The sequence below is a fragment of the Opisthocomus hoazin genome, chromosome 3 (assembly GCF_030867145.1).
Source record: "Opisthocomus hoazin isolate bOpiHoa1 chromosome 3, bOpiHoa1.hap1, whole genome shotgun sequence".
NCBI classification, from domain to species: Eukaryota; Metazoa; Chordata; class Aves; order Opisthocomiformes; family Opisthocomidae; genus Opisthocomus; species Opisthocomus hoazin.
In genome coordinates, this window is record NC_134416.1 from 55,722,220 (window position 1) to 55,744,474 (window position 22,255).

General features: G+C 36.0%; 1 protein-coding gene across 2 annotated transcripts in view; it reads left to right on the plus strand.

Annotated features, from left to right (window-relative positions):
- Positions 1 to 22,255, plus strand: part of ROCK1 (Rho associated coiled-coil containing protein kinase 1) — a 93,121-nt gene that overhangs the window by 58,599 nt on the left and 12,267 nt on the right. For both annotated transcript variants that reach the window (XM_075416371.1, XM_075416372.1), the window contains exons 17-28: positions 776 to 882; positions 2,029 to 2,179; positions 3,091 to 3,251; positions 4,115 to 4,299; positions 4,971 to 5,040; positions 6,107 to 6,201; positions 7,617 to 7,782; positions 9,315 to 9,408; positions 10,887 to 10,975; positions 11,288 to 11,476; positions 12,001 to 12,166; positions 19,383 to 19,453. In XM_075416371.1, coding sequence (XP_075272486.1) covers positions 776 to 882; positions 2,029 to 2,179; positions 3,091 to 3,251; positions 4,115 to 4,299; positions 4,971 to 5,040; positions 6,107 to 6,201; positions 7,617 to 7,782; positions 9,315 to 9,408; positions 10,887 to 10,975; positions 11,288 to 11,476; positions 12,001 to 12,166; positions 19,383 to 19,453 — 1,544 coding nt within the window. The remainder of the gene's footprint in view (positions 1 to 775; positions 883 to 2,028; positions 2,180 to 3,090; positions 3,252 to 4,114; positions 4,300 to 4,970; positions 5,041 to 6,106; positions 6,202 to 7,616; positions 7,783 to 9,314; positions 9,409 to 10,886; positions 10,976 to 11,287; positions 11,477 to 12,000; positions 12,167 to 19,382; positions 19,454 to 22,255) is intronic.

Genomic DNA, 22,255 nt, shown 5'->3' on the forward strand with positions numbered 1-22,255 from the left:
AGATGGAGAGAGACTTTTTATCAGGGCATGTCATGACAGGACAAAGGGCAATGGTTTTAGACTGAAAGAGAATAGATTTACATTAGATATAAGGATGAAATCTTTTACGCTTGAAGAGGTTTCCCAGAGAAACTGTAGTTGCCCCATCCCTGGAAGTGTTAAAAGTCAGGTTGGATGGGGCTTTGAGCAGCCTGGTGTAGTGAAAGATGTCCCTGCCCATGGCAGGGGTTTGGACTAGATGACCTTGAAAGGTCCCTTCTGACCCAAACCATTCTGTGATTCTGCACCAGGCCACACAGGGTCTTGTGGCAGATGCTGTGGGGGACAGGGAGTACTTCCTCTATCTACGGCAGAGCACTGAAGTCACAGTTAGGGGAATACCTATTTTATTAGTACCTGTAGATCCATTGGAGACTGACTTACTGTGTAATGTGCCTTACCTACAAATTAGTGGAGTTAACATTGCAAAAGGTGCTTGCTGCATAGCGCTGAAGCACTTGGATTAATGGAAGAAATTTTACATATTAGCTGTTAGGAGTGTTGACAGGCAGGTGCCAAGTTTTGCATGCGATTGTTTTTTGTGAATTTTTACTAATTGCATGCATAAGGAGTGGCTGAAAAGATCAATTTCCTTTATAATGTGTGGCATTTGCATATCTGAAAAATTTGAAGGTATAAATATTTTAGAGGCCCAGAAATCAATAAAGGTGGAAAAGCTAATAACTAATACTGAATAACTAACCAATACTGAATGATATTTTGTTTCTTACGTCAGTTCGGATTACAACTTTACAAGAAGAAGTAAAAAATGTTAAAAACAATCTTGAAAGAGTCGAAGCGGAAAGAAAACAAGCACAGGATATGCTTAATCATTCAGAAAAGGTATGGTAAATAGATGTTGAGGCTAATGTTCTTTGTCAGCTTTTGACTGTTTTCAAATAGTATTTATTGATGTTGCTAAGTCCTGTGGTCTTGCTCTAAATCAGTTCTGTATTAATATGATTAACTAAATAGTGCGAATTTACAGTCTCATCAGGATGGTAAGTCTCACAAGTCCTCAGGGAGTTCTTAGTTGTAGCTTTGGGCGTAAAATTCATGTTTGTCATTCATTGTCACTGGTTCAAAGATCCAACCTTTCTGCCAGTGGCAAGTAATTTTTGCTCTGCCTGCCTAACTATTGCTGCAGAGACTTGCCTCCTGAAAAATCTATGAATTGAACTTTTTAAAAACCTGAAATTTAGATTTCTGCTTTTACTGCATTTTAATTTGACTGGATCACTGCCAGCCCTTTTGATCAACTTTGGAGCTGAACCGTTTAAATTTTTTTTCCTTCCTTCCTTCCTTCCTTCCTAAACCATGGTAGCAGCATGTTCCGCTAACATCTCTGATCTTCGCCTCAAGATGGAGAAACAAGTAAAGAAGAGTAAAAGGAAATCCTACGTCCTTTTTCCAGATAGGCTGCATAGTTAGCTCTATGTTTTGAGGTCAGGTAAAGACGTGCTCTGCTGTGTGATCTAGCCAAATATACCAGAGAGATATGACTACTTATGAGGGAGGGTGCAAGCAGTTACCATTCTCATTTGGTGTTATGCGAAGCAGTGATCCAAAGGCAAGTGCCTGTCTCTCAAAGCTTATCTCCAGTGCTTGTTTCATGAGTTACTGTTAATGGTTGGGAATCCCAGCAATGAAGTAACAAAACTTCATCCGGGTAACAATAATTCAAATTCCTCTGTGCTCTGGTGTTGTTGGTGGCTTAGTTGTAGTCACCTAAATTGGAAACATACTAATTATTCAAACTGAGAAGTTTCCATTATTTTATAGACTACTGAAAAAAATTAATGGAGTTTTCTCCAGAGCACTGAGTACAGTTTTTGTCTGTTACCATTCTTTCTTAAGCATGGAAAATAATAATTGATAATTTCTTTGTAACAAAAAGTTAACTCTAAAAAGGGAAGAAAGGAAATGTGATTCCCTTATATATTATAGAAATATTATAGAGATCTGGTAATTTTTTTTTCTTATCTTTAGGAAAAGAATAACTTAGAGATAGATTTGAACTACAAACTCAAATCATTACAAGACCGGTTAGAACAGGAAGTAAATGAACACAAAGTGACTAAAGCTCGGTTAACTGACAAACATCAGTCAATAGAAGAGGCAAGATCAGTTGCAATGTGTGGTAAGTGTTTCTTGTAAGTTTCAACTAAATACATAATAAAAGGAATTTTAATTATGATATCTTAAATCACATTGTCTTACAATGTAGTGCTCTTATACAAGTGTTTAATCCCTTGTATATAGAAAAAGCATATCAAAATTTTAAAACATACCTAATGAAAACTACACTTATTTTCTCTTGAAATGGTATTTGCACCATAAAAATTGCATTGTTTCTTAATGTTTTGAATATCTTAGTGTGCGTGCAAGTCGAAGTCTTCCTTGGCTTTTAAAATGCTGTTGAATCTTAAAGTACTGGCTAATGCTAAATGGAATTGAAAGAATGTATTATCAAGACAGATGTCTTGGAGCATTCATTCCTGTGTAACTGCATTACAAATATTAGTGTTGTATTAGGCTTGTCTGAAGTGGTGAACTTTCTTTTATGGATACATACCCATGAATCAAAGATGTGTCTTGAGATCTTAACTGAATAGATCAGGTTTTCTTGGTAAAGGTCATCAGTACCTGCATGTGTAGTTTGTAACTTTTCAGAAAGCTGACACAAATGATAGCATTTCTTTTCTTTTGCTCTACTGTCCATTCATGGAAATGAAACTGCTTTTACTTCATAATGATTACTTCAAGAATCTGAATTCTTTATTTCTTTCACTATTTATCTTTCAGTTGTCTTGATAATATTTCATTGCTTTTAATGCAAATTGGAATTACTTTTTTTTTTTTTTACTGTTTCTTGTAATGGCGTCAGGAAGTTTTTTCTCAGTAATCAGTCCATCTAACAGCAGAAGAGCTTAAATAGCTGAATAAAAGGGTCTGAAAAATATTAGGAAGTTTAAGACTGTGTTTACAGAAGCATTCTTGCAGGTGCTACATATACATTTTTGTTGGTTTTCCTCCTTTAATCTTGTTTAGAAATGGAAAAAAAAGTAAAGGAAGAAAGGGCAGCAAGAGAAAAGGCAGAAAATCGAATAGTTCAAGCTGAAAAACAGTGTTCCATGCTGGACTTTGACCTGAAGCAATCTCAACAGAAACTGGAACACCTTCTTGAGCAAAAGGAAAGACTGGAAGATGAAGTAAGTAAAATGTTCGTCACTAAAAATTTTCAATATAAATAAGAAATTATAGTTGCACTGAGAAATAGAAAATGAAATTCACTTACACCGAGGTACTTGTATAATACACCTGTCAGTAGAACTGAAGACAGTTGTTGGCCTAAATAGTGTTAGGTAATTTCTGTTCGTTTCTTAGTTCTTGGATGCCTTACATATTTGAGTGCTTAATTTAATGTAATGCAGTTTTTTTGTATTTCCTTTTCTTTTTTTAAAGGAAAATCTTGCTTGTGAATTTGACTGTGTAGTCTGATTGGTTTGTGGTTCTGAGTTTGCGTTCTCCAGAAAAGCATTTGTTCAAGGAGATGCAATTAGAATATTGAGTGTGAAAACTAGGTGCTGGGAATAATGGTTTCATCCTTACTTTTTCTTTACAAGACATTGGGAATGAAGGTTATAACACCCTTCTTAGAGGTCACGACTTGTGTACATTAGTTTTTATATAGCTGCTAGGCTGCAGTTTTTTCTAGGGTGAGAAGTTTTTAAGATCTGAAATCCACAGAAGTTTGCAGGACCTTTCAGCAGACAATTTGAGTTTCTTCCATTGTTGCCGTTAAGATAAGATAAAACATATTTGGGACTTTGAAATGAGCTAAGTATGGGGAAGGTTTATCATCAAGCAGCATCATATCAGTACGTTCTGTAAGGGCAGCAGCTTTCTGTAAGATTACTGCACTGAAATGTTGGTGATTTAGGAATATTTTTATGTATAATACAATTTGTAGTATCTAGGCAATGATGTAAAATAATCCATATATGAAACACTTTCAACCACATACATTTGGTTATTCAGCAAATGCTTTTAAAGGGAAATATTTCTCATTTAGGTAAAGAATCTAACACTTCATCTAGAACAAGAGACTAATAAGCGAATAATGGCACAGAATGAACTCAAGGCACAAGCTTTTGAAGCCGATAACTTGAAGGGTTCCGAGAAGCAGCTGAAACAGGAAATCAATACATTGTTGGAAGCAAAGAGATTACTGGAATTTGAGTTGGCTCAACTTGCTAAGTAAGTAAAAATCTGAAGTAAAATGGAAAAAGTTGCTTAATTATACATGTACTGTTTTGCCTGTCCCTGTTAGTGAGAAAAAGTTCTTTGGTGCGTAGGCATTTTTCCTAAACTAAAAGAATATTTTTAGCTGCCTGTTATGATTTCTCTATGTAGCCTTCAGTGTTGGAATATTTTTGTTATGAGCTATGATGCAGACCAATTCTTGGCTCATCATTCTATGTCAAGGCATATATTTCTATGTGCCACTTTTGTTTGAGTGACTTCTTTATGGCTTGATTGTGATACTACTTATTAAATTACATGGGACTTTTAGTTTTACTACATGGGAATCAAAAGCTTTTTCCTCCCTTTAACTGCACGATTTTTTTCCTTAGCATTTCTTAAGCTGACTGAAGACCATTTTTCATTAGTCTTCTATCATACCTTCCTTCAGTTGACTTAACATTTCTCAGTTTAGAGTACTTCTAGTCTTCTAAATTACATACTGAAACAATCATCGGGGTAGAATAAAGAATGCAATTAAATCAGAGTTTTAGGATACAGCAAACTGTTGGTCTTTGTGAAGTAATATGTGTGCAAATGTAGGACGCTGTTCTGGTTAGAAATAGTTTGTCTTTGTCATGTGTTAGTAGGTGACTTTTTACATGTTTTCCTTTATTCCTTCAAAGACAGTACAGAGGAAATGAAGGTCAAATGCGTGAGCTTCAGGATCAGCTTGAAGCTGAGCAGTATTTCTCGGTAAGACTTGCAAAGAATTGTGAGTGCTACATTTTAATATGAAATCATTGAACAGTGAATAGTTTGAAATGTTAAATTTTTTAAAATGTAAATAACAACCTGGCATAAATTAGCAATTCACAAAATCCTGCTTGAAATACAAAAAATGAACAAAAAATTAGAGAACATTACATAGTGTATCTAATGTGTTGCTTTGTAGTTGTTTGTCAAATCTTATATATTTCATTGAGTAACTCTTATCTGAATTCTTTGTCAGAGTACTTCCTATCTTGAGGTTGGAAAAGAGGTATTTGTCTGACATAATTGCAAACTTTGTAGAGAGTTCAAAATCTCCATACTTACTGGAATATATTCCATGCTGTTTATCTACCGTATGTATATTTAAGAACCATAGATCCAGTAGCATTCTGTGTGTATTCCTCATCCTTCTAAAAAGATACTTTTTCTGCACCTGAGTCCCTGAAGAGCCTTATTCTGTACCTCAGGTAGCCAAAATGTGTATTTCTTATAGTTAGTTTGATCTGTTTCATTTGTGTGAAAGGAAACAGTAGCATGAGATGCTCTGTAATGCCTGAACTTCATATACGTTCATGAATATGGACAGTTTCATTTCGCTTTGGGAAGTACTTTTTAAATTCGGTTCTTCCTTGGAGGGGCAATAAAAATTTTTGTGTTTACTAAACTGCATATTATTGTAATTTCATTAAGTGCTACAGACTTTTGTGCATTTCTCTCTAACATACTGCTGATAAGAAGATCCAGAGTATTGCGTTTCATTCTCAGTTATCTCTCTTTTCAGTAGCATGTAGTTTAAATGAGGCTTTTGTAATTTGGTCTGAATATTTAGCAAAAGTAGGAAATTGAAAACTAACCTGGTCACATCAGTTTCTTACACAAGGGAAACTGGAAAGGAGCATCTTGGACAGGCAGGATGGAGGAAATTCCGTTAAAGACAGTACTGACATGTGTTGGGGTTTGACAGATTCAAACCAACCAGTACCAAAACAATGAAGAATTTCACTGTGGAATTTGAATAATGATTCCTTTTTTATGCTTTCTTTTACAGACACTTTACAAAACTCAGGTTAAGGAACTGAAAGAGGAAATTGATGAAAAGAATAAAGAAACTCAAAGAAAAATGCAGGAATTGCAAAATGAAAAGTATGCCTGTTGTGTTTCTTCAATAGACATAAGTTTTTCTATATACTGTGGTCTCACTCATGAAGATTTTGAATCAGATTTAAAATGTTTAATTCCTTCAGAAAAAGACAGGTCTCAAAAGTGTTCCATAGCACCTTGTAAGATGGCAAATACATAGGATATTACCTGTGCTGATTCACAAAGCCAAATATGGTTAATCGTATTTACTTTGGACTCTGTAATGTCTGGAAGAAGAATGACGGCTTCTGAGAATTTAGGAAGATGCAAAAGTTTGAAAAAAACAGTACAATTTGTGGTAATCATCTTGCTTCTGCAACAACTTTTTTTTATTTGATTATGTTATCCTGAGAATTACTTGGTATATTTCTATAGCCAATAAAATAATTTGAGAAAAAGAAAATGAAAATACTTTGAATTCTAAATTTAGTATACTTCTGATTACAGCAAAACCAGTTAATCCAACCACCATTAATTGTGATGTACTGTTTTCTAAATTAGCAAATAAGGAAAGAAGTTTTTTAACCTTATTTTACCAATCATTAATTTATTTCATATATATTTATTCTGAAGAAGGAGACTGTAGCCTTATGCATGAAACAGAGTCTGAGGTCTAAGTCCTGTGTTCTACTTGAACATCAGCATTGTGAAACAGTGTAAAGGGAGGATGTTATGTACAGTGTTCATGATGCATTTCGGTGGGCTAATAAATATGATGTAGGAGAAAAATACCTGTCTATGCAAAGTTATTCAGGAGTATATCCAACTTAAAAAGCAAAAAGGGGAGAGGGAAAGGAAGCAGAGACTTCTTTTAGTCCTCTTGTTTGTTTTTTCTTTTCTTTTTCTCTTTTCTTGCTCATTTTTATAGATTCCTTTTACTCTGTTGCCTCACTCTTCTCCACAACCTTGTGTTCATCATAAACATTTTTCACCTGTATGCAACTATGGGAATTGTGACAAACTCTGTTGCATAGGCATAGAACCACTGTATGTTTTCAGAAACATTATGCAATTTTCCTTATTATTCAAACAAGCTGGAGCACACGTCTTCATGAGCAGTAGTCTTGCGTGAAAACATAGCTAATGCTGATAAGGTTGAGTATCTTTTGATGGACTACACTGTACGTACAATTTATTTTTTATTCCTCAAAGGCATGAGAATTTGACACCTGGTTTCCTAAGGGTTGGTGCTTCATGGGTGATTGAAATTTTAATTGAATTATAGTAAGATTGCTGCTGTAGCTTGTGTGGACCATCAAAAGATAAAAGTGTACAGAGTGTGGTTTGGTAAATCTTGTTGTTCTTAAGAAACTAAGATAATGACAATTAGCTGAATGTTATGGTTTGGATTTGTTAGTCTTTCTGAAAATGTGGAATGTTTTGCATAGGAGAACAAAATCTTAATGTCCTTTTTACAGAGAAACGCTCACTACCCAGTTGGATTTAGCAGAAACCAAAGCTGAGTCAGAACGGCTGGCACGAGCACTCCTTGAAGAACAGTATTTTGAACTGAGTCAGGAAAGCAAAAAAGCAGCATCAAGACACAGGCAAGAAATGGCTGATAAGGACAGCATCATAAGAAGGGTAATTATTCCACTGTTATCAATACCTATCTATGTCCTCCAGTTGGAAACAGAAATTTATCTTTTTAGTTTACTTTATAATGTCTTGTTGTGGTCATAAGTGATAATTATTGAAGTATCTGAGTTTTGGACTCATTTAGAGCCGTAAACATTTAAACCCCATCATATGAATTCCTGAAGAAATGTAGACTGGATGAATCTGAGGTGAAGCCAGACTGAAAATCCAACAAATGTCTATAATTCTGTTATGAAGCCTTTTGTAATTATTGTCATTGCCTAAGGTATTTTTAAAATCTTGTAAATTTGTGGAGCAATGAATTACACACTTACTGCAAAATTACTTAGTCTTTAAAAAAATCTTGGAAGTCTTGAGTTTCTTCACACTGGTAAACTATTCAAAAACCCAAAGAAACAAACCCCAGACCACAAACTGTAATTTTTGAAGATACTTTATAGCATAGCTCTTGATGATGGATGATAAATGTCTTAAATGAGGAGTTTCAAATAGCAAGCCATATATAGCATAGTTATTTTATCATTATTGGTTTTTTCCCATTTAGCATCAGTTATGCAGATTTTCTGAAGAATCCTAGGGGTGTAAAAGTTCAGTAAAATTCTAGGCATAACTGAACTTGGATCAATTGCTCAAAGCCTCCTGTTTCTTAAGACACTTCCAGAAGACACTCTGTGGCATTGAAGCAGTACCTTCTTGCCAATATGTTTGTTAGTCTCAGATATTCTGATAGTTTTGTCAGACAGCTCTATACACGATCATTTCTATAGGCTTCAAACAAAACCTTTTTTCAGGATTGCAGTTGTGTCAGGGTTTTAATGTGTATTTGTTAAGTGGTTAGCAAAGTGACCCTGACTGTGTCTTCTGACAGCTAACATACTCAAAGTGCAGTGGTTTTCCTTTCTTTTTTTTTTTTTTTTCCTCCAAACCTATGTACATACCTACCTATGTGTGCTTTGACTTAGACCAAATTTAGTTTTATTTTTATACTGATTTATACCTGTTTTTCATGATATATGACAGTCATTTATTTAGCAGATGCCATGAATCTACTCTAGCCTTGAATGCTGGAGTTGTATCATCTATCAGCTGCTTTTCTGTCTGGGTTCAGGGCAGCAGGCCTCTAGGTACTACTTCTTCCGAAGTACCGCAAATTAACAGAAAATTGCCACATTCAGTAACTGACAATCTCATTTTGCTTAAGCTGAGTTTTTAATTATATATTAACAGTTTTGTCAGTTCTGTAAAGATAATTAAAAAAAAAAAAAAAAAAAAGAATTCTTTCTGGGACAGGTGTATTTTGACCCTTCTGGTAAATCAAGACAGTTTAGAAGAAAAGTGCCATTTAAAAAAAAATCAGCTTTAAAAGGTAAGCAGATTTTTTTTGTATATAATCTGAGGAAGGTGTTCCAAGTAAATTGCTGTTAGAGATTTAAGGGTATTTAAAATAATAGTATTATAAATATTTTTGGAATATATGGCAAGTTCTTTGTTTTAAAATGTGTTTGTTTTCATTTTAGCTGGAAGAAACTAATAACACATTAACCAAAGATGTTGATTTAATAACAAAGGAAAATTCAGAGATCAGTGAAAAAATTAAGAAACAGGAGGAAGGTATGTCATATTCGGAGTTTTAATTTGTCTGTAATGAAGCACAATTGAATCTGAAGCGTGCGTGGCAAAATGTAAATGGGAAATGAGAGAAGACATTGCTGTTTATCTTCCCTGTTATTTTGAGCTTGATGAAAAATAATACAAATTATTGTTTTCATCTTGAAAATATATCTTTCATGTAAATTGCCACTCTTTCTACTGTATTGCTTCCATTTCCGTGCACTGTCTTTATTGCTAAAAATGATTAAAACCTCAGCTGCAGCAGATAGGAAAAAGTGAGTTTCTGCTCACGCTCCCTCCTCACTTTTTCAAACAAGTTAGCACGTAAGTTCCTGCAGAGGCATAGTCAGGTCATCCATATGTTGTCTGTCTAACCCCCTGCTGCCAGCCATGCCCTTGTGTGCATGGTTATTAAGTTATTAAGGAAAAGTATTTTACTTATTTCGTATTGCACACAATGTATTTATTGAAGTTTTAGTCTCTATCTGCAGTATTTATAGTGAAACAGGATCAGTATTTGAACTTCCCTAAGGTGTCACTTAGATTCAGTATCTGAAATTTGTGATCTCACGCATTTCAGTGGATTGGCATTCTATTTGCATGCATTCTGACTGTAGGGGATTTTATTACTCAGTTTATTCGTGTGGTTTTGCATTTGAGCAAGCATTATAAAATTGGAATGCATGCTTTAATACCTGTTGACTATGAGAGTAAAGGCCTTATTGGTTGTGTTGCCAGTGTTATTGGAAACACTGTGTAGGCAGAAAGGCATACAAAAATATTTTCCCTTAGTTCTGCATTTCTGTAGTAGCAAGGATTGGGTGAGCAAGCAGTTTTCAGTATTTTTTTAGTTTATGGCATTTGTTACTTTTAAGTACTTGAAAATTGTTCTTCAGCTGTTTGTAGTTTTGGTGGAGAAATCCTTATCAGTGAAATGCAGAAACTTTCGGAACAAACCAGGAGACTGGAGGTGTGATAGAAAGATTGGTAGGATTGAGTAACCAGTGTGTGAGGGGGGGGGGAGGAGTGTAACAGAGTCACTGCTTGTTTAGAGAAAGCCTTTTCCCCCATGTTTTCTTTATGCCTGATTTAAGAATCTGTACTGAATGTGAGTCCAGTCGTATCAGTCTTATTCCGTATGGGTACTGACTTAATGCTTTTTGGTACTGCAGAACCGCTTTTGGTAGTGCGAACATGAAGGAAGTGGGGCAACAAACTTGGTCGTCACCAGGAGACAAAAATACATATGTTGGCTTTAGTAGTTCATCTTGGTGCATTTCTGAGATAGCCTTCTGATAATTTTCTATTGTGACAGTAGCATTAAACTGGTAATTTTCATCATTGCAAACTGTATTTTGCACATTGTGACACAACAGGAAAATGAAGGAAAAAAAATTTAGTGCAATTGTAGAAGTGATTAAGCTTAGAAATATTTACCTTGTCCTAAAATGTCTCAGATTTGAATATTACTTTTATAGAATACAGAATGAAAAAAGAGGAGGAAATCAATAATATTAGAATGCATTATGAGAAGAGCATCAACACTGAAAGAACTCTGAAGACACAGGTATAACTTCTTATGCAATTTAACAATATTAATTACTTTGTATATCAGATATATTTTCAGTTTATTGTTTTTTGTGCAACTAAGTCTTAGTTCCTTGGGGATTAAGTTTATATTAACCATCATGTATAGTATGCGTTGTTGATATTTACAGTTGAAAGTTTTGATGCTGTGTACTTTTCAGTATTACTTCTAACGTAAGGACCATTTATGTTGGATTGAATTCTAAGACTAGAGGAACTTTGAAGTTTTGTATGAAACGTGCTTGCATATATCATTTTTCTTACTGGTTTTCATTTTTCTCTTTCTTAACAGGCTGTCAACAAACTTGCTGAGATAATGAATCGGAAAGATTTTAAAATAGACAGAAAGAAAGCTAACATGCAAGATTTGAGGAAGAAAGAGAAGGAAAACCGAAAGCTCCAATTAGAACTTAATCAAGAAAAAGAGAAATTCAATCAAATGGTAGTGAAATACCAAAAGGAGGTCAATGAAATGCAAGCGGTAAAATAATCTTAATTTTTTTGTTACATTGTGGAATTCTCTCCGCAGGAAAAAGTATAGCTACAAGTCTACTTAAAAAAATAACAAGTTCTATTTCAGATGTTCTAGGCTAGAGAATTTTAGTGAGGCAGAGAACTTGACAAGTGTGCAGTTGTGCTTGTTCTCATTCATTTCCCCTTTCTGAGTTCTTAACTGTGGAAGTTACTGATATATTATGAAGACTAAAAAACTGAATATTGTGTAGCATACTATTTATGCAGTGTATTTCACTGGTAGGTAGTCTCCTTTTCAAGACAAAGGGTAATTTAATAGATTAATCAGACTGTTTTGTACTTGAATTCATTGCTAGATCTTTGATATTAAACTTTTTTCCACAGTTGAATGAACACTTCTACTATAATAATTTATGCTAATACTATCAAAAGTATCTAGAGATGTTAAAATAGTAATGAGTTTTATTTTCAGAATACTTTGCTGCCATATTTTTGGTATCACAGTAACTATGCATGTGTATATAACTACAGCAACTAGCAGAAGAATCTACATACAGGAATGAGCTCCAGATGCAGCTGGATAGTAAAGAGAGTGACATAGAACAACTACGAAGGAAAATTTTGGACCTCCAGCAAGGAATGGATTCTACCAGTGTTGCTAGTCTCCAGTCAGATGAAACAGATGGAAATCTTTCAGGTAAGAGAAAAGCATGTCTGAAATACTTCATTTTGTGCATACACATAGTTTTGGAAATTATTGTTTCAAACAAGTTACCGCTCTTCTGGCTGTCTCTTTCTGTATCATATCTCTGCTTCCTTTTTTTGTTGTTTTTATTTCATATCTTAGCTGCTTATACTTAAGTGTTAATTTCTTCTCACGTCACTCCTCCCACTGGATGGCTTGGCTTTAGTGTAATTTTCGTCCACGTTGTGGAAAGAGTATCTTTACATCTGCTGCTGTTTGAATATAATGAACATAATGTACGGCATCCAGAGAATAGAATACAGGGCCAGCACTTCCACAACATCATGACTGTATTTTATATCTTGAATGCAAAATTGCCTTGACCTTGTCTGTTCTTACAGTCATGTAGAACCTTTGTGGCAAGTGGCAATAATTGCTTGATGTGAAAAATAATTGTAGAAATTTCCGTAATGCATTTATGGTTGTATGGTACTCTTATTTAGCAGATTAAAATAAGAACAAATAATACAGTGTAGTTAGCCGTTTCCATGTAGTGTCAGTTCCAGGTGCTGTATTTTGAGAGCCACTGTTAATACTGGCTAGTGATTCTCCCCTCCCCAATGTCTGAAAAGTATAATCAGTTAGTACTTTTATGTGATCGACTTCTGCATCTCTAGATACAGGAGAAAAACGTTTAGAGGTAATAAGCTGTGCTCAACAATTTTGCGATGTTGGCGGTAGGTTTATTCTTTTGTATAGTTAAGTAATTTTTATAATTCATCGTGAAATTGAATAAATGCTTGTCTTACATGCTTGCCTTACTGATTTACAGTCTGATTTTTACTATAGAGAAATATATTCAAACGTACAAAATAGAATACTATTTGGGGTATTTAAGACCTCAGTGGATGATTAATCAGATAAAAAAACCAGAATCTTTTAGATGTCTCTTGCTGATAATGCACTTCATGCTGCTCAGATTGCCACATTCTAGACTTTTCCCAGGGGTTTTAGAGTGACTGAAAATTCAGGTAGGTTATGAGACTTAGTGTATGGTTTTATGTAGTTATTCCTTTCTGTGTCTATTTTGGTGTCCTGTCTTCCCTTAGTATATTTTTAGATTTTCATTTTCAGTTAATATTTAAATGAATTCTGTTCTAGAATAGATTTTCATTCAGATAATGATAGTCTTTTCTTCATAACGTCCATTCTGTCCAAGAACCCTTCTGCACTCTGAAGTTTGATCTGTAAAACCCTCAGGCAATTGCCATCTTGTAAAGTAAATGTCTATTTTACTTCTTTCAAAAACATCTTCTGGGCCAAACTTCCATCAAAACTCAGTATTGGGAATTCTTAGAACTATTAGATTGGTGCAGGAACATTTTTTTTCTTAGCTGTCACCTGCTAGGGTGTCCCTCTGTTATGTCTGAACTGTCAGTACTTCTCAGAAGTTGTTCTCTTAGATACTAATTCTCAGTGTATTCCATTTAACTGGGGTAAAAAAATAAACAAACCAGAGGGGTTTTACTCACTAGAATGTTTTATTCTCCCCTCACATTACTATTTGGAATCAAGCCTTATGTTTAATAGTGTCTCCTAAATGAAGAACATTTAGTTCGTAGTTTTTTTATTGAGAATTTCTGAACTCCCTTAAATTGAGAGCTTAATTTCTTTCTACAGGACAACAGACTAGATTTATGCTACGTAAAAGGGTAGTTTTGAACATCCTCACTTTCCTTCTCAACCATTTTCAGCATAATGGCTGTTGTGGATTGCACTGAAAACAGCAATGCCTCTATGTGGACATAGGCACCTTCCCTGTTTTCTTCTGAAGGGCAATAGTATGTCAGTATGACCCTGTTGTCTCTTAGATCTCGGAAAGACTGTAGAAGTAAGCTCTTTCTTTGTCTGCTTCATTTAAGATATGTTATTTTCAGTTTTACTTCTGGAGATGTGTGTATCATAGAACGGTTTGGGTTGGAAGGGACCTTACAGACCATCTAGTTCCAACCGCCCTGTCATGGGCAGGGACACCTTCCACTAGACCAGGTTGCTCAAAGCCCCATCCAACCTGTCCTTGAATGCTGCCAGGGAGGGGGCAGCCACAGCTTCTCCAGGCAACCTGCTCCAGTGTTTCACCACCCTGTAGTCAGGCTTCTGGCTGTATGACCTGGCACTTCGATTTTTAGGGCAGAAATTTTGGTATGTGCAAGATCTTTTCAAGTCAGCTGTAACTTTTCTTGTTTTTAATTAGAACATCACAATTACTGCAAGTTCTTGTGGTCTCCCTCTTAGTCTTCGATACTTATGACCCCTCTAACTATTTCTTTTTTACTAGTCTTTCATTCTCTTGTATTCTTTTTTGCCCTTTTCTCTACACATGCCTCTGATTTTTACTGCAGTTGTGCTGCTGATGTTACTGTGTCATATAGGTAGGACCTCTAATACATATAATTAGGACTTCTCTAGATTTAGATCATGTCCCTACGTGCTGCTTTTTTTTTTTTTTTGAGTGAGGCTCTGAGTTGATCAGGATCTGAATAAGAAGCAAATTAGGTAATTAAAAGAGATTAAGCGACATTAGTATAGTCAGGTTTCGCACATTTGTCAAAGAGCCAAGTAGAGGGCAGAGAAGTGCACTAGCATTATAAGCAGGAAAAACGCGTCAGTCTTCAAAGTAGAAATACCCCATATCACAGAAAGAGGAAATTACCCAGCGCAGTGTTATTTTTCTGCAAACCAAGAAATTAGTCTTCAAAACAGACAGTGGCATACCACAGCAGTTAATTTGCTACAATTTAATTGCATGAAGTTGTTAGTCTTCAACTGTGTGCGAAGTTCCCATCACTTCTATAGCCCAAACATAGACATTCCTTCAGAGCACCTTGAGCAGCATCTTGTTTTAGGTGGATCTGATGAGTAGTCAACAGGATTCTCTCTAGCTGATGCATCTGTTCTTAAGGCAAAGACATTCCTTAAAAACATTTAAGGCAAATAAATGGTAAAATTACTAAATAAGTAATTATAGTATGATTTATTCCGTTTCCTGTCACAGTAGAAACATCACCAGGGGAAAAAAGAACACACAAAATAATGGAAACGTATAAAATAATGATTCCATTGTCTCAGTTCTGGTGAAGGGTAGACTCTGGTTTAATTGAGTAAAAATTTGGTATGAAAAGGTGTGATAGTAATGTTGGCAGAATTCCAGAGAGACCTCTGGCTCTCAGGCCTTTTCCGCTGTCCGGCATGGCAGAGAGGTTCAGGCTATGGGGCAATGTCTTGTCTAATCGGGCAGCTTAGGTTACCAGCCACCAGAGAGGCTACAAGAGCAGAATTCATAATTTGCAGGAAGAGCATCTTGTAAAATTTTGGGGTCAGAAGGCTTTGCAGACTTTGAATAAACTCAAGGTAATACTAAAATGAATTCCTAATACTCAGAAAAATTTAAGAAAAAAATTTTTCTATGCTCAGACATAGATCTAGAGAAACTGCGTGGTAACACACTTTACAGCTGCATCTTACTTGGAGGTGGTTTCTGTCTGTTGTTGAGCTAAATACCCCCTCAAGTTCTGGTAGCTCCCACTGCTCCCAAGGCAGGGATTGGCTCGTTTGGACAATCCCGGCTATTGTCAGGCCTCTGCTTCGCCAGGTGGGAAGGATCATGATTTGGAGGAAGGTTTTCCTTGTATTCAAGTTCTAGGCATTTTTTGTAACTCTTACTCCTGATTATTGATTCAGATAGAAGCTCATGTCTCAGTTGATGTCTCCAACGTTAACAGAGTCCTTGCTGAAACAGCTGGAATATTTGCTTTTTTATTATGCCTTTGGAATGCCTCTTCCTCCCGGCTGAACTTAGGAAGTCTTAATACTTACATGATTGTAAACAGAATTCTTCTTTGTCAAGACAAAACATAATCAGGAACTTAAGGGGTTTTTTTCCTGATTGTTATAGGGCACTTAACCTGATGTGAATTAATTCTGTTAATCTGATTGGCAAGATATTTTAAGCAATTGAGCTGTTCTACAGGTTTAACTGCAGCACATAATACTTTACAGTGTATGTTATAAATCATGTTTTACAAAAAGATAGAATAGAATAATAAATGTGGACCATTTAAGCCAACAGTTTGTTTTTTTTAATATGGGACACAGATATGACTTTCTGAAATACCTGCAAGTAGCTGTCACCCAAATAAACCTCAAAGCAAGATCCAGCCAGCAGTCCTTGGTGAGATCCACATGAAAATGTAGTAAGACAATCTTAGGAAGGAAAGAATCAAATGGGAAGGGTGGACTGAAAAGAATTAGCAAGGTACTATCTCCAGGTTTTTGGTTACTGTGGAAGAGTCTGAGAAGTAGGAATTCTTGAACGTTGCAAAGAGATGCTCTACTGCTCATGAAGGCACCTGTAAACCCCCAAACCAACAAAAAATCTCATAAATCAGTACAGTCATGGTTGTCTTGTGTGATTTTGTTGAAGACTTTCTGTTAGAACTCACATTTATCATACTGAATCGCAGCAAATCCTGGCAATATGAATACTAATCATGAAGATGTTTGGAATGCAAATCCACATTGTAATATATATTCAGATGTGTAGCCTTCATGGAATTCTTTCTTCATATTCTGGTCAGGTCCAGCTAGTCATCAGATATTTTTGAAGCCTATCTTGGATTTTCTGAATTGGAAATATGAAGCATCAATTCCGGGATTCTTTCCAAAATACAGGGAAGTTGTCAGGCAATAGTTTTGAGCCTGTTTTTAAAGACAGGAATGGAAGATTCTTTTTCATAGTCTAGATAGCCCATATTTTCTTAATTACTTAATCATGGAAGATTCTTTTTCATAGTCTAGATAGCCCGTATTTTCTTAATTACTTAATCAGAACACTCATAAATATTCTTCTTCTGGATTAAATATTTGTGAAATGGCCAGAGGAGCATTTGCAGTTGTGCTAGCTAACTCTGTCAAGGGGAATTAAAATGCACTGTGAATATTACTTGAGACAAACCTTTGTGGCAAGGTTGGAATGAAAGGGCTCATCTACCCTTTCAAGAGTACATTTGGTTCCAGACGAATGCAAGCTTTGTTGAGAAGTACATCCAGAAACTGTTATTTTCAACTGCAGGATGTTATTCACAGCTCGGAAATTATCTCTCGTGCAAATAGGATTTGCTCACTAAAATAGATTTGTAGTAGACAGAAAAGAATGTCAACCAATTCATTTGTAATAGCTCATCCACTTTCTACTTGCTTTGAAATTTCTTTCAGAATGTGCTGAAATAGAAGTGAACTTAGAAAAACTCCTAGTCGCGTTGTCCCTATAAGCAGCATAGTACCTTGTGCATCTTTAAAAAATTATTATTGGATCTTTCCAGATTTTCGTGTGCCACAGATTCCACAGATGCGTACTTATTCCTTTTGAATTGCAGTCGTCCATACTATGTTCTCTTTTAGCAGTTAATCACTTCAGTTTGCAATGGAGGACTTGACTTTTAGGATATTTCTAAAACTTCTGAAAATGGAAGAATGTTCTTTTGATGTGAAAATTAACTGAAGTATTCAAAATAGGGTAAGCATTATCTGTGATGCCTGCAAACATGAAGGAAATAAGTTTCCTTTTCCAAAGCTACTGAATATCAAGAACTGGGGAGGCATCTGGGGGGTCAGTCCCCACCCCCCACAATTCTTATTCAGATGTGAGAGGCAGGGAAATACACATTTCCTTCATTTTTCCAGGAAGATTTACTACTGGAATGAGTTCTGCTAACATGCCTTTCTTCCAGTTAGAATTTCAGTAGTTCAATAGTGGTCCCCCCAGTATTTTGAAGTTATTCTGTGTGGAGAAATGTTAGGAAATTATTCTATATTTGTAAATGTTGTCCACTTTTAAATATTGTTTGCTGTAAGGCTAATGCAGGAAGGGGTTTTCTATGCCTGATTTTAATGCCTTGTAGAAGGCTAGACTGTCAGTCTCATTGTAATTTTCCGTAACAAAGTGTATGGACAATAACTTTTATATATTTGGATTTATTTTCACAGCTTGCTGGGGCTACACCTCACATAGTTATCCCTGAAGGATAAAAGGGACCAATAGCTCCTTCTTACATAAATATTTGTGGAGAATGTTTCAGAAAATTTTATCTTAATGGATTTTAAGTTTTCAGTGCTGCCAGTTCATTTTATTATAAAGAATGCATACATTAGTTATCAGCTATACTTCTGTACTTTGACACAGTTCTTACAAATCACATTTTTACAATCATTTTTTTTTTAAAAAATCTATAAAGTTTTTCTCAATTGGTATATAAATTCCTAATTTTGGAGTGAAATTTTGATTACTTCATTCTTGCATTTATGAAATTGTGAGACTTTCTTCTGTGTCATTTTGGATTAGTGGAATCATGATAGCTTCTCACTGCTATTACCTGGTTTCATAATTTTAAAAATATCTATCAAAAACTAGTATCAGTTAGCTGGAGGGGTTTTTAAAATCTGTGAGTCACATTAAGCAGAATGCTAATTTTCTTGTGACGCTTCTTTGTATCAGTGTTAAATTATTTCAGTAGTTACATGGAAGGAAAATACATTATTATATTACTTTTTGGACAATTGTCCACTGAAAATTTGAATAAAACACTTGTTTCTTGTTCTTTATATCTAGTTGATTCTTCCTGCATTCCTTATTTATTAATCTCCTATGCTTACTTTCTGTGAGTAATGGGACACCTGTATAGCTTTGCTTGCTCTTGTGCGCTCTCCTTTTTTTGTTTCCCTTGGAAAATTAGGATCTGGTTTGTTTTACTTGCTGCATCTTCCTGCTGAGTATTTTCATATAGCCCCTCTGAATGTTAAATTATGTTTACATTGAAAATCTCTTAATCGTCTTCTGTTTAAGCTGTAACACATGTTCAAAGCAAAGTATTTCCTGCCTGGCTCTTTGCAATTTATTTACATACAGTGTTAGATGTTGGCATCAAGGAAAACAGCTTCACTTTATTTTGCAGTAACTGTATAATCAAGTGTTAGCTTGGATGAAGCATGAAGTAAATGCTTATATCTTCATTTTATTTAGCTGTGCTTTTTATTCTGCTTTGCTGAATAGGTAATTGCCTATTACTGCATGTAGTACATCTTCCTTTGTAGAAATAGTTTGCTTTTGTGCTATTCTGCTTTGTTATTATAAATACATAAAATTACTTAATATGCATTTTTCTAAAACCAGAATCAAGACTTGAAGGTTGGCTTTCAATACCAAACAAAGGAAATATAAAGCGGCATGGCTGGAAGAAACAGGTACAAATGGATTTTTTTTTTTTTTTTTTTTTTTTTTTTCCTCCCTTCCTCAACTCCCTTGGAAAGTTTTTTAGGCATAGAGTGAATTGGTTTTACAGCTCACATTTAAGAAACAAACAAACTAATTAGAGTAATTTAGTGTGTATACATTACTTTATTGAAGGGAAAAAAAACCAACAAGAAAATTCAAGTTCTGTATGAAATCTGTGGTAAAAACATTGTGCAAATTTACGACAGGTGGGTGAGGAAATGCTTTACAATGAGCATCTTGAAACCACTAAAAATCCCATTTCTCCTTTGAGTAAGCTTCTTTATAATCCTGTTAATGAAAAATAAGCTCTTTGTGCAACTTGACAACAGAGAGTATGGAATACCACCCCTAAATGCTCTGAAAGACATAGAAGAGTGCGTCACGCGATAACTGGCCACACATGATTTCCAAGGACATTTCCGTCTCCCTTGCTTTTAAAATGGTCAGTCTCTCTTGGAAAGAACTGGTTTACTCTCAGAAACTGGACCTCTGTGCTAGAATTTCCACTCTAAACAAAGCAGTATTGCTTTGCCTCTGCAGAGGTTATGATCTGGTTCTTTGAAACTGCAGATGTTCAAATTGAGATGCCTAGAAGCTTAGAATCAGTTTCTGATTATGTTTTCTGGCTTTCTAGTTCGCCTTTTTGAACATCCTTTAGTATAAAAAATTGCAAAAGTGAACATGGTCACCAGAATTTTGTAAGTTTTGCAAGCAATTTGTATGAAATAGTTTATTTCCATGCATCTTTCTTACTTACACTTAAAGACCCCTGTTGGAAATTATTCAGTTTATTCATGACAATTTCAACATAACTTTCGGATTCCTGCTGAAAGGTTGTTCTCAGATGCTCCTGTTTACGTTCACTGTCTACAAGTGTTAGAAGTGGTTCCTACAAAATTTAAAGGAGAAGGATTTAATTCCTGTCAAAGAACCACTGAAGTGTTTGTATCGGGCCTTTAGCTGCTGAACTCCTCCTTTGAAGTACTCCGTTTTTCAGTTGGCTAACATGAGCTTCTTTATATGATCAAAGTGTTTAGAGTTCCAGACCTACCTGTTTTTACATCAATATCAGACCTGCTTGGTGATGTGTCTGTAAGTTAAAACCGTCACCTGTTCCGGCTTGCAGAGAGCTACTGTTAATCTCTGCCCTATTTTAACTAATGGCTGCTTAGAGTATTCTCCCCAGACCCTCACTGAGAGGCAGTGTGAATAAGTGTGATACTGAGAATGTTTGCTTACCACAGTTTGGAGCCTGGGGTTTGCTTACAGGTACCTCAAATGCTTTTCAGTGGTTTCTGGTGTCTCTGCATTTCACTTTGTCTCCCTATTAGCAGAGCTGCGGGAAATCTGCAGGGCAAGGTCAAGAATGTTCTTGGTGCCGTATTTGAGTCAAACGCTGACGGTGTTTGAATGTTTTTCAGGTGTCTCAGGAAACATACCTATTTGAAAATCTGTTCCACATCTTGTTGTGTTTGATAGCTAGAGGCTGCTTGACTCCTGTTGTTCCACAATTGGTTCTCCAGATTGCTGTCAGGCTTTTGGTAGTGTCCGTGAACAGAAGTGACTGTGTCTACGCACAAGTCACGAGGCTTTATTCTGCTCTGGATTATCCAAAATACTGCATCATTTTCCTGTCAGAATACCTCCAGCAGCCTTCTCTGGTTGTCTTCTAGAAATGGAGATTATTCTTGCGTCCTCTGATGATTAAAGTTTTAAACTTCTGATAAATGCAGCTTCTCCAGTGAAAGACTGCGTCTGAGCTTTTTTAGGCATGCCCAGCATAGGCATACTTAGTTCCCTTAAGCTATTTTAGGCAGTTACTCCGTTGATCATTTCCTACTTTGAATAATAGTTCTTGCACTTTGAAGCAATGTGAGCCCCAGATTGGGTGCCTCTGTCATAAAATGAGTGATGCTGTTGAGATTCCTTAAAGTAGCTGAGGTTCAAACCAGTGACGTACAGTAGTGAGGGGCCATGGTGGCTTACATCTGTATTCTGTTGGCTGAACTGTACTTCATCTGAAACAAGCTGGTTTGCTGTCATCCTCCTCAGGTGCTTCTGTTCCAAATTCTCCTGCGCTTTCAGTTTTGGGATTGGTGGGAGGTATGTAACCTCAAATACAGGCATGCCCAGATTAAATTAAAGGGAAAGCAAAATTGCATTAGCAGAGCAATTGGATTGATGCCTGAGTTGTTATAACTTGAGCTGCTGCATTTCTGACTCAAATGTCAGTAGAACTGATGTTTTTGCCCCATGCCCTCCAAGTCATTTAACTTAAAAGTGGTGATGAGTGTGGAAAACTCATCTGAGAATAAACGCTTCAGTTATACCTCAAGCTAGCACTAAAATGAGTTAGCCATATTTTATCTGCCCCTCTGCTATGCCCTGGTGAGACCCTACCTGGAGTCCTGCGTCTAGCTCGGGCCCTCAGCACAAGAAAGACATGGAGCTGTTAGAGGGGTTCCAGAGGACTGGAGCACCTCTCCTATGAGGAAAGGCTGAGAGAGTGGGGGCTGTTCAGCCTGGAGACGAGAAGGCTTCAGGGAGACCTGATTGTGGCCTTCCAGTACCTGGAGGGGGCTGATCAGAAAGATGGGGACAGGCTGTTTTGCAGGGCCTGTTGCAATAGGACAAAGGGTAGTAGTTTTAAACTAAAAGAGGGCAGATTTAGACTGGATATAAGGAAGAAATTTTTTTATGATTAAGGTGGTGAAACACTGGCACAGGTTGCCCAGAGAGGTGGTTGATGCCCCATCCCTGGAAATGTAAAA